A 13,631-nucleotide genomic window follows, 5' to 3' on the forward strand; every position below is an offset into this window, starting at 1 on the left:
CTATTACCCTCTACCCTGCACATTGCGAACACCGCTCACCAGACATGGCCGACGCACGCGGGGAATACTGGTACTTTGAGCCTGGTGTCGACTCGTCGAAGATAACGGTGCCTGAGCTGCGCAGCATCCTGCTCAAACACGGCGTTGGTTACCCGTCGTCTGCGAAGAAGCCGCAGCTGGTAGCGCTCTTCAACGAGTCTGTCGCCCCACAGGCTGCGCAAGTACAAAGGACACATGCGCGCACGAAGCGCACTACGCGGGGCATTGTAGACGTGCCATCAAGCTCCAATAGCACCGTCGATGACGCCGAGGACGACACGTTGGTGGCCCCAACGCCTGCGACGAGGCGAACCGCGCGCCGTACCACCCGTGGGGCAACCGAGGACGCCGAAGACGCTGCACCCGCATCGCGCGCAAAGACGCCATCTCGCGCCGTACCTGCAAAGCACAGCAGAGCACTCGAACCGGAGGTCGACGAGCGCCCGGCAGCTAGACGCACTCGCAAGAGCATCACTCCGGCCTACAAAGAGCCCACACCTGACCCAGAAGCATGGCATCGCTCAGGCCCTGAGAGTCCCTTTACACAAGAGAATCCATTTCAAAGCGGCAGCTCGCCAGCAGTCCCGGATGCTACATCACGCGACAAGAGCAGGAGGAGAACGCTGGGGTCTGAGCTAAAGACGAGACGCAAGAGCGATGCACATCGTAGACGCACGGTCGAGCCCAGCGCAGACCAGTACGATGAAGGTATCGTCGTGCCCTCCCGCAAGACGTTCGACGTAGCCGCCCCACACGCGAAAGAGGAGGAACACGAGAGCACGGATGCCGGCGAGGAGTTTACACCAGAGGAGCAGCTAGAACTTGTACGAGATCGCGCGAAGAGCGGACAGGTCGACATACTGCCTCCTCGAAGGCGTAAGCAACCCTCGAAGGCAACGGGCACCCTCAAGGCGTTCTCAGCAACACTGCTTCTCACGACTGCTGCCGTCTTTGGTGGTGTTTGGAGGCAAGAGAAGGTCGAGGTGGGCTTCTGCGGTATCGGAAGGGAAGCTACAAGCCTGGCGGGCGTGGAGGTGCCAGAATGGGCCAGCGATATCCTCCCCCAGTGCGAGCCTTGCCCACCACATGCACAGTGCTACAGAGCTCTGGAACTCACGTGCGATCGTGACTTTATTCGCAAAGATCACCCCCTGTCTCTGGGTGGTCTGATACCTTTGCCACCAACCTGCGAACCTGACAGTGTCAAAACGCGCAAAGTCACAGCAGTTGCCAACAAAGCAGTCGAGATCCTGCGAGAGAAGAGGGCACAGTACGAGTGCGGCGAGCCCGATGCAGAAGGCAAACTAGTTGAGACGCCGGAGGTCGCTGAAGAGGAGCTGAAGCAAGAGCTAGCCGCCCATACACAAAAGGGCATGTCAGACAAGGAGTTCAGCGAACTGTTCGATCGAGCCTTCCCCGAGACAGTACTGCGAGATGAGGTCGTCGAGACCAAAAATGCGTAAGTACCCTCCTTCCCAGCCCAAACCAGTCGTGCAACCTTTCTGACGTAGGACTGTACTAATCAGTTACCTTCCTGTGGATACAGAACTACCGGTAAACGACATCTCACCTCAACCTCGCTCGCAAAGCTCTCCCTCACCTGTAGCGTCCGAAGATCCGTTGTACAATCCTTTGAACGACATCTTCTCCAAATTGTAATCTTCTTCCTGCTTGTCGCCTCGGGCACTTACGGGAGGTACTCATTCACAAGGAGTCGAGCTATGGAGGCTCGCGCCAAGCAACTCGCCAGCGACGTCTTTGACAGGCTCGCCAACCACGCTGCGCTCAGCTATCAAGAGCCCGGTGCTTACCCCGAGCGTGGAGTGAGTATGGCGCAGCTACGAGATGACGTTCTTCGTAACGAGTTCTCGTCGTCGCGCCGACAGAAGCTGTGGGAGCGGGTACAGAAGAAGGTTGAATTCAACTCGAATGTACGTGCAGCAGTCAGGACTGCAAACAGTGGCGATGTTGCGCGCATGTGGGAGTGGATTGGTCCAATGCACCTGATCGAGGATGGCCGAAGCAGTGGCAAGCGCGAGAGCGGCCGCTTCAACATCGAGAACACACCACCAACTGCATCAAAGGAGATGACGGAGAAGAGGACGTGGAACGAAGGACTTCCTGTCTACTAAATGTAGTCGCACTGTCCATCAGACGTGCCAGGGCTGTAGATTGCAGTTAATGGGCGCTAAGGAGATGCGCTTTTGCTTCGCATGATACCACCTCGTAATGGACTTTTGAATCACATAGCAGATGCTGCATCCATAACATGCTGGACGCTTGATTGTGCAACACCCAAACTTGATGCCGATGATGATGCTCCAGAGCAACATAGATGGCCCGTGTGCGACGCACGGTCCATTTTCGCTAAGCGAACTAGCGCCTCGCACCGCACATTGCGAAGGAAGGAGCGAGGAAACATCAACACAACCGCCAACCCGTCGTCCTCACTAACCGACAGACAAAATCAGTCAAGATGGTGAGTGCAGCCATGCCCAAATTATCATCCAAAGAAGCCGCGGTTGGACAATGAGTGAACGACGACGCCACGAACGACTTTTCGATGACGAGCACGACCGAAGCGCATCTCGAGAGGGAGAGAACCATCCCGCCAGGCATAACGCGGCCTCGAAGAACAGACGGTGCGACGTTGGGGAGAGGAATGTCGCATGCATGGCTGGGAGTAGGATTGGATAGTGGGACAGTCAGTCCAGCCAGCAGGTCTCTGAGTGACAGCTGCTGTCCGCACACAACTTCGATGCTCCCAACGCGCACCACAACTTCTTCGGCCACCAATATCGAGGCCAGCGAGCACATAACCAAGCTACTTCGGACGTCGCGAACTCGAGCCTACGCATATCGCACAACGCGCATTACCGAACGCAGGCCGCCCTGTTCGCCACCGCGCCCCGTTCACTCTTGTTGCGAATCGAGGCTTCTCTGATGGATTGTGTTCCGGACAAACAATGGCAACGGACATGCGCTGACAAGCACTGCTCAGGTCAACGTTCCCAAGACCCGCCGTACCTACTGCAAGGGCAAGGACTGCAAGAAGCACACCCAGCACAAGGTCACCCGTTAGTAACCCGCAATCGAGGCCACATTACGCACATGCTGAATCCGCGCAGAGTACAAGGCTGGAAAGGCTTCTCTGTTCGCTCAGGGTAAGCGTCGTTACGACCGTAAGCAGTCCGGTTACGGAGGTCAGACCAAGCCCGTCTTCCACAAGAGGGCCAAGACCACCAAGAAGGTCGTGCTCCGATTAGAGTGCACTGCCTGCAAGACCAAGGCACAGGTACGGTTCTTCGATTCAACGAAACGAAAATCGCTAACCGCACGACAGCTCGCCCTCAAGCGATGCAAGCACTTCGAGCTCGGTGGTGACAAGAAGACCAAGGGTGCCGCCCTTGTCTTCTAAGCGTGTCTCTTTCTCTCTCTTTTGCTGGGCCCTCGGCGTAGTCTTCAGGCGGACAGGATGGACGGCTTTCCCAATCGACTCATGCTATGCATCAATGCAACGAAATGAAAGCGGAGTGATAGGGAGCATCTGAGGATGAACAGGTTGCTACCCACGAATTCAACGGATTGTAACCAACATTTGCATCAAATCGAGCTCGATTGAAAGGACATGGTTCCCGTGCGTGTACGTGCAAATGAGTGTTTTCTAGTGTGATGCATTGTAAAATTCATGGCACGGCGCTCTTACAAGGATGCTCTTTCCATCGGAAACCGGGCTCATTCCTGTTCAGCTGCCCCTCTACCCCCACCAACGCGTCTAACGCGTGCATTATTAAACCTCGAAAACACCTCTGACGTGTGAGTCTGGCTTGCTCTTACCTTCCACCTACAACTTGATGACTGACACCAAGAAGAAAAGCGTCCTTGTTGTCGGCGCAGGCTCTGTTGGTGCCATCGCCGCACTAAACCTCCAGGTCGGCGGCCTTGCCTTGGTTACAGTAGCCCTCAGATCGAACTACAACGCGGTGAAAGAGCAAGGGTACACCATCGAGAGTTGTGATCATGGGTCACTGAAGGGATTCAAACCGAGTGTTGGTGTGCTAATCCAAGCATTCTAAGTAGTAAATCAATGGAGACCTCTGACCACCACTTGTAGTTCGCAACACCATCCCAGATATCGTCGCCGAAAACCTTCCACCATACGATTATATTGTCCTCTGCACCAAGAGCGTGCCAGATGTCGGGCCAACCTCCGTGGACCTGATCGCTCCTGCACTGCTAAGGAACAATACACACACGGCGCTTATCCTCCTGCAGAACGGCCTCAACATCGAAAAGCCATTCTTGGAATCGCACCCCAAGACCATTGTAATTTCCGGCGTGTCTCTCATCGGCAGCGCCGAACCAACCTCTGGCCACATAGTACAGAATGAACCCGACCGGCTCCTCATCGGCGCTTTCCCGCACCCATCCATCTGCATTGATAACGCATCGAAGAAAGCGCAGGGATTTGTCGCTATGTATTCTGCAGGAGGAAAGACGGATTGCAAGTATTCACCAGATGTGTTGCATGATCGCTGGCGCAAGCTAGTCTACAATGCTTGCCTCAATCCCATATGTGCGATTACAGGAGTGGATTCGGGGAGAATCAGGTTGGCAGACGGGGGACTGGAAGGATTAGTCAGACCCGCAATGGGAGAGATTGTCGCTGCTGCCAAGGCTGTAGCAAATGTTGAGTTGGAAGAGGACGTGATTGACAAGGTGATCGATACGGATCCTATGGAGAGCTGGGCGAAGCCGAGTATGCAGCAGGATCTTGAGAAGGTATGTGTAGCGACCTCAGGAGCTGCTGTAGAAGTGCTGACGCTATGCAGGGCAACTTCATTGAACTCGAAAACCTGCTTGGTGAGCCCCTGCGCGAGGGCAAGAAAGCCGGTGTGCCGATGCCGACGCTTGAGGTGCTATATCAAGTTGCGAGAGCGATTCAGTGGCGCACAAAAGAGAGGAAAGGACTTGTAAAACTACCAGGCCAGTAGACTGTAACCCGTCAATAAGATATCTCGGAAGTAAAGCTAAGTTGAGATGTCGTTGGATGGCCACAGTATCTTACTCAAGAGTCTTGGCTCAACCGCCCAGTCCTACTACCAAAAATAGGTCACATACACGCGCAGAGTGACTACTACTTCCAGCTAGGCTCGAGTATTTCGAGTAAAAGCTGTCCCGTGCATTACATACCTCAGCTCTCAGGTCACACAAACCTCTTGCCATCGTTCCGAGGGATACGAACACCGGTACTTAAGTTCACGATACTTCCCTCCACAGCACAACACAGCATCTCGCTACCACGAATCTTCCTCCGATCTATCACTCATCAATCGACCCATCATTATGAAGCTCTCCACCTTCCTCATCACGGTCTTCGCCGCCGCCGCAGTAGCCGAGCCCTGCACTTCCAAAGCCCCAGTGTCGACGCCTACTGAGCGAGTTGAGATGTGTACCAAGATCTGTGCTTTCCGTCCGATTCAGGACTGCGGGCGTGGAGGGGTAAGTGGAGTTGAGTTCGGGATTGTGGAAAATGGGTGGCTACTGACGATTCGTAGTACACCAAGCAGCAGGGCAAATGTTGGTCGTGCTGTAAAAAGTAGAATGGGGTGTGTTGTTGGAGACGATTGCATGCAGGCTGGCTGTGTGTTTGCTTCCTGGTTGTGCGGGGTCTGGGTGGATGTGCGTGTGTCAGTTGAACAGCAGTGTGTGGTGTAATTATTATATCTATTTGAGCTCGTTTGTACCTGGCTACCACCAGCAAACATTTTTTTGTCCCAGTGGCCGTATCCGCAACAGGGTAACAGAAGAGTAGAGGTCACCCAAGCATTATAGACCAGCAACAGCTAGATCGTCAGCTTCCTCACCCCTACAACCTGCCACCAAGCCCACAGCACGCCGCGACCCAATATTTAAACTCGCCAGATCCACGTCCTCAGGCACCCCCTTGACCCAAACCGCTACCTCCACTCCCACCCCATCACTCACCACAACACCATCGACAAGCCTAACCCCTCGATTCTCAAACCCCAACCTCGTAAAAAGCTTCTGGCTCGCCAAGTTCTCTGGATGCGTAAACCCCGCAAACCGCACATGTCCCTTCACCTCACTAAAATACCGCATGAGCGCCGTACAAGCCTCACGAGCAAACCCCCTTCCCTGGTACGCGGCGAGGAGCGCGAACCCCACGTCTGGAACAGCGGGACAAACAGCATCAGGGAAGCGCTGGAGCTGCATGGACACGGTGCCAACGTACTCGCGCTCTTGCTGCTCCGTGAAGGCGCGGTCCGGGTCGCGGAGCGAGATGATGTAGCGGCCGGTCCCTGTTCGCTCGAGGCGTTCGGCGCCGGCGGCTTGGGCCGCGCGCGCGGTGGACAGGGTTAGTGGTTGTGGATTGAAGCGTGCGGGGGTTTGCGCTTCCATGGCGCGCATTTCGGGGCTGTTTTTTAGTCGCGCTATGTACTCCATGTGCGCGTCGTTGGAGGGGTCGAGGTAGGAGAGGTGGAGGCGTGGGGTCGTGATGTGGAAGGTGGGGTCGAGCATGTTGAGTTGCAAATCTGTGTTTGGGTACTTGGAAGGTGGTTGTTGTGCTAGGGTGTTGAATGTCTTGGGTTCTTTGCTTGTTGTTGCTTGTTGGTGCTTGTATACCTCGATCCCTATGGTGACTCATGCGTGCGGGATACACATGCTTCTTATCGCTTGATTGAGGTGTAAGCACTAGAGGAAAACAGGAATGTGAAACTGTAAGCTGAATAGTAGCACATTCTTCTGAGTTATGGAAGCTATTATGAGCGGTATAGTGCTATATAATCCGCCAGAGTCAGATACTTCACGCAGAACCTACTCACGGTTTACTAGAGAGGTTGCACTATGTGGTATCTATTATCTTGAGAATGTCACTATGGTGCTGTCTGAGTCACTGTTGGTGCTGTGCGATAGTAGGCATGTCCTTCTACTGCTGGTGTCGTCGTAACGGGCGTTTCGTCAGCACATCGACCAAACCAGCCCTTGCTCGTACATGTTGTAGTCGTTGTTTCTGCTGAAGAGCTGGGCGTTATGGAGGTGGTTTTGTCTTTACAGCCAAACCAGCCAGGCTACTGTCGTCAGTCACTGCATACCAATGCTCAAAATGCCAATCACCTACCGTCTTGCATGTGCTGATGCTTGATTCCGGGGGCGATGTTATAACAGGATTTGTCAACGTCGCGGTTGCGGTTGCGGTTGCGATTGTCGAGGTCTCATCACGGCATCCCCACCAACCGGGCGTTTTGCAGGTCTCGGTCCTCGTTCTGGTACGCGATGTGGGCGTAGCTGTCGATGTTGTTGCAGGCTTGGTGTGCGTCCCATCTTCAAATTTCCAGAGGAAACAGTCTACGCATGTGACGTCTTCATCGACACACGTTGCTGCCTTGTCATACTTCTTATACACGTTGTCAATTGCGTACCTGAGGCGGTGCGTTGTCGTGCTTTGCCTCCACCCCCAGTCTTTCACAACGTCGTAGGCACAGCGCTTTCCAGTGTGACATATCGTTTCGAACGCATAGCCGCCGATGGAGCAGAAGCTTGAGAAGCCGTTGCAGGTACCCATGTAGACTGGGTCAGCTGTATGTCCGAAGTGGAAGCCTCCCGTGTTCTTCCGAAGTGGAGCGACATCCCCAGCTACAGGTAGTCCAAGTCGCTTTGCTGCCATGGCTTGTGGATATGCTTCAAACGAGACTGCCGGGATGCCATGCTGCAATCCAATCAGCGAGGCCAGCACGCCACCCAAGCTGTGTCCGGTCGTGATGATGTTCGCATCGGGATATATGCGCAGTACCTCTTCATACAGTTCGACTGTCGCGAGGTAATACCTATTCGGTTTCCTCAGCTCTTCCCTAACGCACTTGTCATCACAAGAATAAGTGCCGGTCATGCAGTCACAACTCTGTTTCCACCAATACGAGCCACCCTGACCACAGCAGCAGGAGCCGAACAAGTTATCGTTTTCTTTGTCATGACCAGAGGTTCCGTTTCCCTCGAACATGGCGACCGTGGTACCCTTAACCGATAGAATGATGGTGGAGTTCGTGTCGTCGGTGAAGACATGGCCTCTAATGCCGCTGTCATCCCAGCCGAACGGCACAGACGAGTTGTAGTTCTCGTCGACGTCCATCCATTCCGGATCCTCTGGGCCAGGCTTATAGGCGTCCTCTGACATCGAAGCCAGACTGATTACTGTATCCTTATCTTCAACATCCGGACCAGCAACATCTTCGGCGACCCACAATGGCGACATCGTGGACCACATTGGCCTCTGGCCATCATACTTGTAAATCTTTGAGGGCTTCTCGATGGTGATCGAGGCCTTTTTGACAACAAAGGGTCCGAATTCGCCGACAGCTTCAGCTTGGACCATCCTATCGGACGTCACGTCCAACCTCCTCGCACGCGGTCCCGGCTGGCCCGCACCATGATGAATAATGTGTCGCAAGGTCAAACCATCGTTGTTGGAAGTGCTGGTAAAGGCACGGATCGAGGATGGCAAGGTCTCATGAGTGTAGAAACCCAAATAGGAGCCTAAAAACGCCAGAAGTATCGTGACCTGCGCGAAGATACCAACGGCAAAGAGAGATTTCCAGATTGCAGCCCAAGTTTGGCGAGATCCTTCAGGCGAGCGCATGTTATGTAGGCATTGTAGTAATGTCGAAGGAGAGGAGGCTGGCTTGGTAGATAAGGCGAGCCGGACGAGCGCCGGGCATGCGCACGTGAGCCACCTAGCCCGCTTCGGGTTACGTCACCCAGTCACATTCACAACCATCATCTCCGTCACGCCCCCTTCTTTTCTGGTCATGCAGAGGTTTCACATATTAGGTCGACGCATGAAACAAATAGTCAGCACGCGTTTTGCATGCTGGATATGGGGACAAGATTCGCCGCCCGCTCACCAATCCGTTCTCAACCCTTTGAGAGTCGATAGCAAGACTCTAGTGACACTTCTGGATGCTAGATGATCTCTCATGTTCCTAGAATGCGAAACACAAGCACGCAGTTCCCATGTTTTTAGGAGGTGTCCGCAACAGGTCGGCAATAGCCCTGTTGGTTTCTAGGCCGACAAGGGCACAACATGATTTACGTACGTTAGACAACCTAACCCACATTTACTGAAAACTTCCAGCGAGCGTGAATTAAGACTAGGAAATGGCAGCTACTGTCTGTCAGTTCTATTGCACGTTGGGAGAAGACCTCATCAGCGCCCTTGGGTTCTTTGTTTGTTATGCTGTTTTCTAGTGATGATTAAGTCGACTGCATATTGTTGGCTAATAGACATGGAAGATTAACGAAAGCAGGGATCCCTCGCGCTGTGTCTTTCATGGCTCGCTAATGGCTAGAGCCTCCCAACTTAAAACTCATCATCTGTTCACTCACCTCGTTCTTGACAACGCTCAACAGGGCCTTCATCACGTGATCCCGAGGATGCCAGGATTAGAAGAGGAAAATTTCCATAATCTAGCGACCAACCTTTCGTCTCCGCCTTCTTCTCGCAGCATGTCGGCAACAAGGCATGCAGGATATCACTCTGGTGGTCGTCGCTCTACAGAGCTTGACGTCTTTAGTCCCAACGACGCGCCAGACAGGGCGTCTACGCTGCAGCCTGAAAGCGAAACGCCAACATCACAATATCCTCGTGGGATTCGATTAATTCTGATCACTGTGGGTCTTGTGCTTAGCATTTTCCTCTCAGCGCTTGATTCGACTATCATCGCAACGGCCATTCCCAGCATTACGACGGAATTTGGAAGCATCAGCAACATCGCATGGTATGGTAGTGCGTACATCATCACCAATGCAGCGCTTCAGTCGTGTTGGGGGAAGGCCTACAACTACTTCCCTCTTAAGACCACTTTCCTGCTGTCCATCTTGGTCTTTGAAGCTGGCAACGTCATCTGTGCGCTGGCACCCAGCAGCGTAGTACTAATCTTTGGTCGTGTTATCGCTGGCTGTGGCGGTGGCGGGATCATGACTGGAGCCTTCATTATCATTGCACTCACAGCTGGACCAGAGTATCGTGCTGCGTACATGGGTGTTCTGGGCGTAACGTTCGGTTGTGCAAGCGTTGTAGGGCCGCTCATGGGAGGGGCACTGACTGATGGCCCAGGCTGGAGGTTTTGCTTCTGGTAAGTTGAGCTCCACGGACAGATACTCCAGTCGAGCTAAAAGGTGTGAAGGATCAGCTTGCCAATCGGATTTGCAGCAGCTTCAACTATGTTCATCTGCTTCACATCTCCTCTCCGCCCCAGAGAAGCCTCACTGCGAGAGAAACTTGTCCAACTCGACCTCAACGGTGGTGTGCTTGTATCAACCTCTCTCTCGTGTTTTGTACTCGCCATGCATTGGCTAGGGATACACTCGTCCAACAGCCCGCGTGTCATAGGCAGCTTCATTGGATTTGCTTCGCTCCTCGTCTGCTTTGTCATCAACGAGTGGATGATGGGTGATAAAGCCATGATCCAGTCCCATCTTCTAAAGAACAAGATGGTGCTTGCGAACGCCTGCTACATTTTCTTCTTGGCAGGGGCTTACTTCCCACTACTGTATACATTGCCTATCCAGTTTCAGTCGGTCAACAACGTCACTGCCTCACAAAGCGGTGTTCGGTTGATTCCACTTGTACTTGGCATTTCTGCTTTTACGATGATCGCAAACGGCCTTCTCACGTTCTGGCGTCACTACAAACCCTTCCTTTTAGTCGGCGCTATCTTTGCCATCGCTGGTAATGCAAGGATTTACACATCCAATGCGAGCACACTCACGAGCGAGTGGGTGGGCTACGAGATCCTCTCGGCTATCGGTATTGGCATCGCACTTCAGATCCCGATGATATCCAACCAAGCCCTGGTCCCAGCAGACAATATGGCGGCTGTTACATCGCTCACGTTGTTCATGGAGAACTGTGGAACAGCACTCTTCGTTGCGTCGAGCGAAGCAGCTTTCACGAACGGACTGCTATCAAGCCTAGCGCGCAACCTTCCAGATGTTGATTCAAAGAACGTACTGGACGCTGGTGCGACGCAGATCAGAAGTTTGTTCGGGGGTAGAGAACTCGAACAGGTACTAGGAAGTTACCTAGACGGATGCAAGACTAGTCACATCATCACAGTTGTTTGCGGTGCAACTGCTGGCTTGATCTCCCTATCGAACGCTGGCCCTGTAGCGGTTACCTGGGCGAGGCTGAGAATTAGGAAAGCACATGAACGATGAAGAAATAGCATAGTTTTAGGGTTCAAGCCCTCAATATATGAGTTTTGAGTTATGTGGAGGAAATGAGGAGCGTTTGAGAGTATGTTCAGGTGATCGATGATGGACCACTGTCTTGTATTAGATGGGATAGAAAACCGAAAACCACTCTATATACTCGGAGCTCCGGAGACAGGTTTATCCTGCTCCGGCTGCGCGTGCCAGATACTCGTCATGTGCTCCCGCACCGGTCAGATGCTCCCATCTGGAGCATCTCGTAACCACTCTGTAGTACTCTTACTCTCCCGCCACAAGTTATTATTGTGGTATAGATTCGTCTCTCTGATCATTGTCCCTGGTATCGGCCCGGAAGACAAGTTTCGAGAACTTTCGACGACATCCGGTTCTATCCGACGTGCTAGGCTGCAGCTTCAGACAAATAAGGTATCGGTCTGGGCATGATCACTGTAGTTGTCTTTGCTTGCCAAAACAATTCCTTGAAGTTCGCTACTCATTCTGTCGCCATCAAGATGCCTACCACACCAGTCGTCGCCATGGTCATGGCACCAATACATCTTCTCACTTATTCTGCATTGCTCGGAACTGAGCTGTATCAAAGCTTCATCATGACAAAGGTCGCCTTCCAAGCTTTGCCACGCTCAGCTTTCACAAGCTTACAAAAGCGTGTTTTCCCCATATATTTTAAGAGTCAGAGTCTGCTTCTGATTTTGGTCGCCCTGACCCTACCGCCATACGGGCCAGCATCTGTGGTCCACAATAAGAGCGACTGGGTTCCACTTGTCATAGCTGGAGGTACCGCCGCTTTGAATTTATCTGTTTATGGGCCGAGGACTCTAAGATTCATGGTTGAGAGGGTTCATCAAAGTACGTTTCAATCTTGCATACCACCTCGACTGACGTAATCCAGCAACCCGCGATTCAAAGCCTTTGACAGATTCGAAGGAAATCAGCGTTGAGATGAAGCGACTCAATCGCTTGTTCTCCAAAGCACATGCCATGAGCATCCACTTGAATCTAATTTCCATTATCGCGACGTTGTGTTATGGTTGGCGACTGTCTTCGAAACTGAGCTTTGAGGCCGCTTGAAGACAAACCGGGTAGTAGCCAGACTTGTCAACAGACAAAGCAGAACAAACAATATTTTGAGCCTTTATTTGAGTCGTTGGAAGATTTTCAGCCACAGACTATTGTTTGATTGATTATTAAGCTGCGACTGGCCTGTTTTGTTTGATTATTTGATTGTACATTGAAAAAAAACCTGGGAGGTGGCTGGGGCGGTCAGAAGGCCTCCTCTCTCTACTCAAACAATATCAACCAGATTCAATGTTCTCTATTATAACATTAGATTTTGTTTGATTCTGAGACCTCCTGCAGTTTTGGTTATTTAATTTAGAATAACTAAACAAAATCAAATCAATATCATTGAAACAATTTGATTGTTGACAACCTTGCTTGGGGCACTTTCAGCAGCTCTGTTAGATAGGATCGTAAGCTACTCATGACCTTCTGCTATTCAATATATGACGCCAAAATTTTAGGCGCCCTGTGGTGAGCACGGCACGGCTGTTTATAATTTGCAGCCGATCGTCGGATGAGTGAAGACCAGCAGTTCGTTGCGACAAGAGCGGCTATCTCGCGCACGTCGCAAGCATGTCAACGTTGCAGAAGCCTTAAGACCCGCTGTTTGCCAAGCAGCCAACCAGGGACGTGTCAGCGGTACGTGTGATGTGTCAGCACTGTACGCCCTTTAACATTTGTTCTTGATACAAGAGTGAGCTGATCAAATGCGCAGGTGCTTCGCTGCTGGACGTGAGTGTGCATGGGCTGAGGCTCCTTGAAGGGCCAGGAAGCTGCGAGCACCATCGTGAGCATAACCCCTTCAAATTCATGAACCAGATACGGACATACCGCGGAAGTATTGCGCAAGTGGAGCAAAAGATAGATGGACTTGTTGCGAGCCTTGTCAGCCCAGTTCTGATAGCGAGCACAATGCGAGCGGCTGCATAACATGAACAGCCCTAGGTCTTAGGCAGGGGCTTTGCACCCCAGACAGACCAAGGAAGTAGACCAGTAGTGCCTGGTAACTGGTTACCGTTCACATTATCGTTCGAGCAGCGTCCACAATCTCCAGAGAAGCATTCAGAGCATGTAGTTGAGGATGAAGATGTGACCGACCGCCAACATGTCGAGCAGACCCGTAGGATATGTAGCTTTGCTAATCGCAGTTGTCTTGATCAGAATGCAGATGGTCTCTTCAAACCTTCAAAGCGACGCGAGGATCTTATCGAGGATCCTGTCATCCAGAATCATCTGACAATACGCGAGGCGGACTCTTTATTGAATGGATACCAGAAGTT

General features: G+C 52.4%; 9 protein-coding genes across 9 annotated transcripts; 7 read left to right on the forward strand and 2 right to left on the reverse strand.

Annotated features, from left to right (window-relative positions):
- Positions 1 to 44: 44 nt before the first annotated feature.
- On the forward strand, positions 45 to 1,698 carry EKO05_0000083 (inner nuclear membrane protein enriched at telomere/subtelomere region; the record flags this gene model as incomplete). The annotated part of the gene is made up of 2 exons (XM_059635373.1): positions 45 to 1,498; positions 1,566 to 1,698. 2 exons carry the CDS (start codon positions 45 to 47, stop codon positions 1,696 to 1,698), a joined length of 1,587 nt encoding a protein of 528 aa, XP_059491356.1.
- A 62-nt stretch (positions 1,699 to 1,760) lies between these two features.
- On the forward strand, positions 1,761 to 2,171 carry EKO05_0000084 (inner nuclear membrane protein enriched at telomere/subtelomere region; the record flags this gene model as incomplete). Its single annotated transcript, XM_059635374.1, has 1 exon — positions 1,761 to 2,171. One exon carries the CDS (start codon positions 1,761 to 1,763, stop codon positions 2,169 to 2,171), a length of 411 nt encoding a protein of 136 aa, XP_059491357.1.
- Positions 2,172 to 2,515: 344 nt separating this feature from the next.
- EKO05_0000085 (40s ribosomal protein L44e) lies at positions 2,516 to 3,457 on the forward strand (the record flags this gene model as incomplete). The annotated part of the gene is made up of 4 exons (XM_038936577.2): positions 2,516 to 2,518; positions 3,041 to 3,116; positions 3,168 to 3,334; positions 3,383 to 3,457. 4 exons carry the CDS (start codon positions 2,516 to 2,518, stop codon positions 3,455 to 3,457), a joined length of 321 nt encoding a protein of 106 aa, XP_038802619.2.
- A 436-nt stretch (positions 3,458 to 3,893) lies between these two features.
- Positions 3,894 to 5,033, forward strand: EKO05_0000086 (uncharacterized protein; the record flags this gene model as incomplete). Its single annotated transcript, XM_038936856.1, has 3 exons — positions 3,894 to 4,092; positions 4,154 to 4,821; positions 4,872 to 5,033. 3 exons carry the CDS (start codon positions 3,894 to 3,896, stop codon positions 5,031 to 5,033), a joined length of 1,029 nt encoding a protein of 342 aa, XP_038802620.1.
- A 352-nt stretch (positions 5,034 to 5,385) lies between these two features.
- Positions 5,386 to 5,642, forward strand: EKO05_0000087 (uncharacterized protein; the record flags this gene model as incomplete). The annotated part of the gene is made up of 2 exons (XM_038936514.1): positions 5,386 to 5,541; positions 5,598 to 5,642. 2 exons carry the CDS (start codon positions 5,386 to 5,388, stop codon positions 5,640 to 5,642), a joined length of 201 nt encoding a protein of 66 aa, XP_038802621.1.
- Positions 5,643 to 6,061: 419 nt separating this feature from the next.
- Positions 6,062 to 6,582, reverse strand: EKO05_0000088 (uncharacterized protein; the record flags this gene model as incomplete). Its single annotated transcript, XM_059635375.1, has 2 exons — positions 6,062 to 6,104; positions 6,158 to 6,582. The coding sequence occupies 2 exons, from the start codon at positions 6,580 to 6,582 to the stop codon at positions 6,062 to 6,064; spliced, it is 468 nt and encodes a 155-aa protein (XP_059491358.1).
- A 356-nt stretch (positions 6,583 to 6,938) lies between these two features.
- EKO05_0000089 (Triacylglycerol lipase) lies at positions 6,939 to 8,698 on the reverse strand (the record flags this gene model as incomplete). Its single annotated transcript, XM_059635376.1, has 2 exons — positions 6,939 to 7,133; positions 7,184 to 8,698. 2 exons carry the CDS (start codon positions 8,696 to 8,698, stop codon positions 6,939 to 6,941), a joined length of 1,710 nt encoding a protein of 569 aa, XP_059491359.1.
- A 701-nt stretch (positions 8,699 to 9,399) lies between these two features.
- EKO05_0000090 (uncharacterized protein) lies at positions 9,400 to 11,277 on the forward strand (the record flags this gene model as incomplete). The annotated part of the gene is made up of 2 exons (XM_038936732.2): positions 9,400 to 10,193; positions 10,245 to 11,277. 2 exons carry the CDS (start codon positions 9,400 to 9,402, stop codon positions 11,275 to 11,277), a joined length of 1,827 nt encoding a protein of 608 aa, XP_038802624.2.
- Positions 11,278 to 11,783: 506 nt separating this feature from the next.
- Positions 11,784 to 12,360, forward strand: EKO05_0000091 (uncharacterized protein; the record flags this gene model as incomplete). Its single annotated transcript, XM_038936881.1, has 2 exons — positions 11,784 to 12,138; positions 12,182 to 12,360. The coding sequence occupies 2 exons, from the start codon at positions 11,784 to 11,786 to the stop codon at positions 12,358 to 12,360; spliced, it is 534 nt and encodes a 177-aa protein (XP_038802625.1).
- Between the last annotated feature and the right edge of the window lie 1,271 nt (positions 12,361 to 13,631).

Source organism: Ascochyta rabiei, chromosome 1, assembly GCF_004011695.2.
Source record: "Ascochyta rabiei chromosome 1, complete sequence".
Classification (NCBI taxonomy): Eukaryota; Fungi; Ascomycota; class Dothideomycetes; order Pleosporales; family Didymellaceae; genus Ascochyta; species Ascochyta rabiei.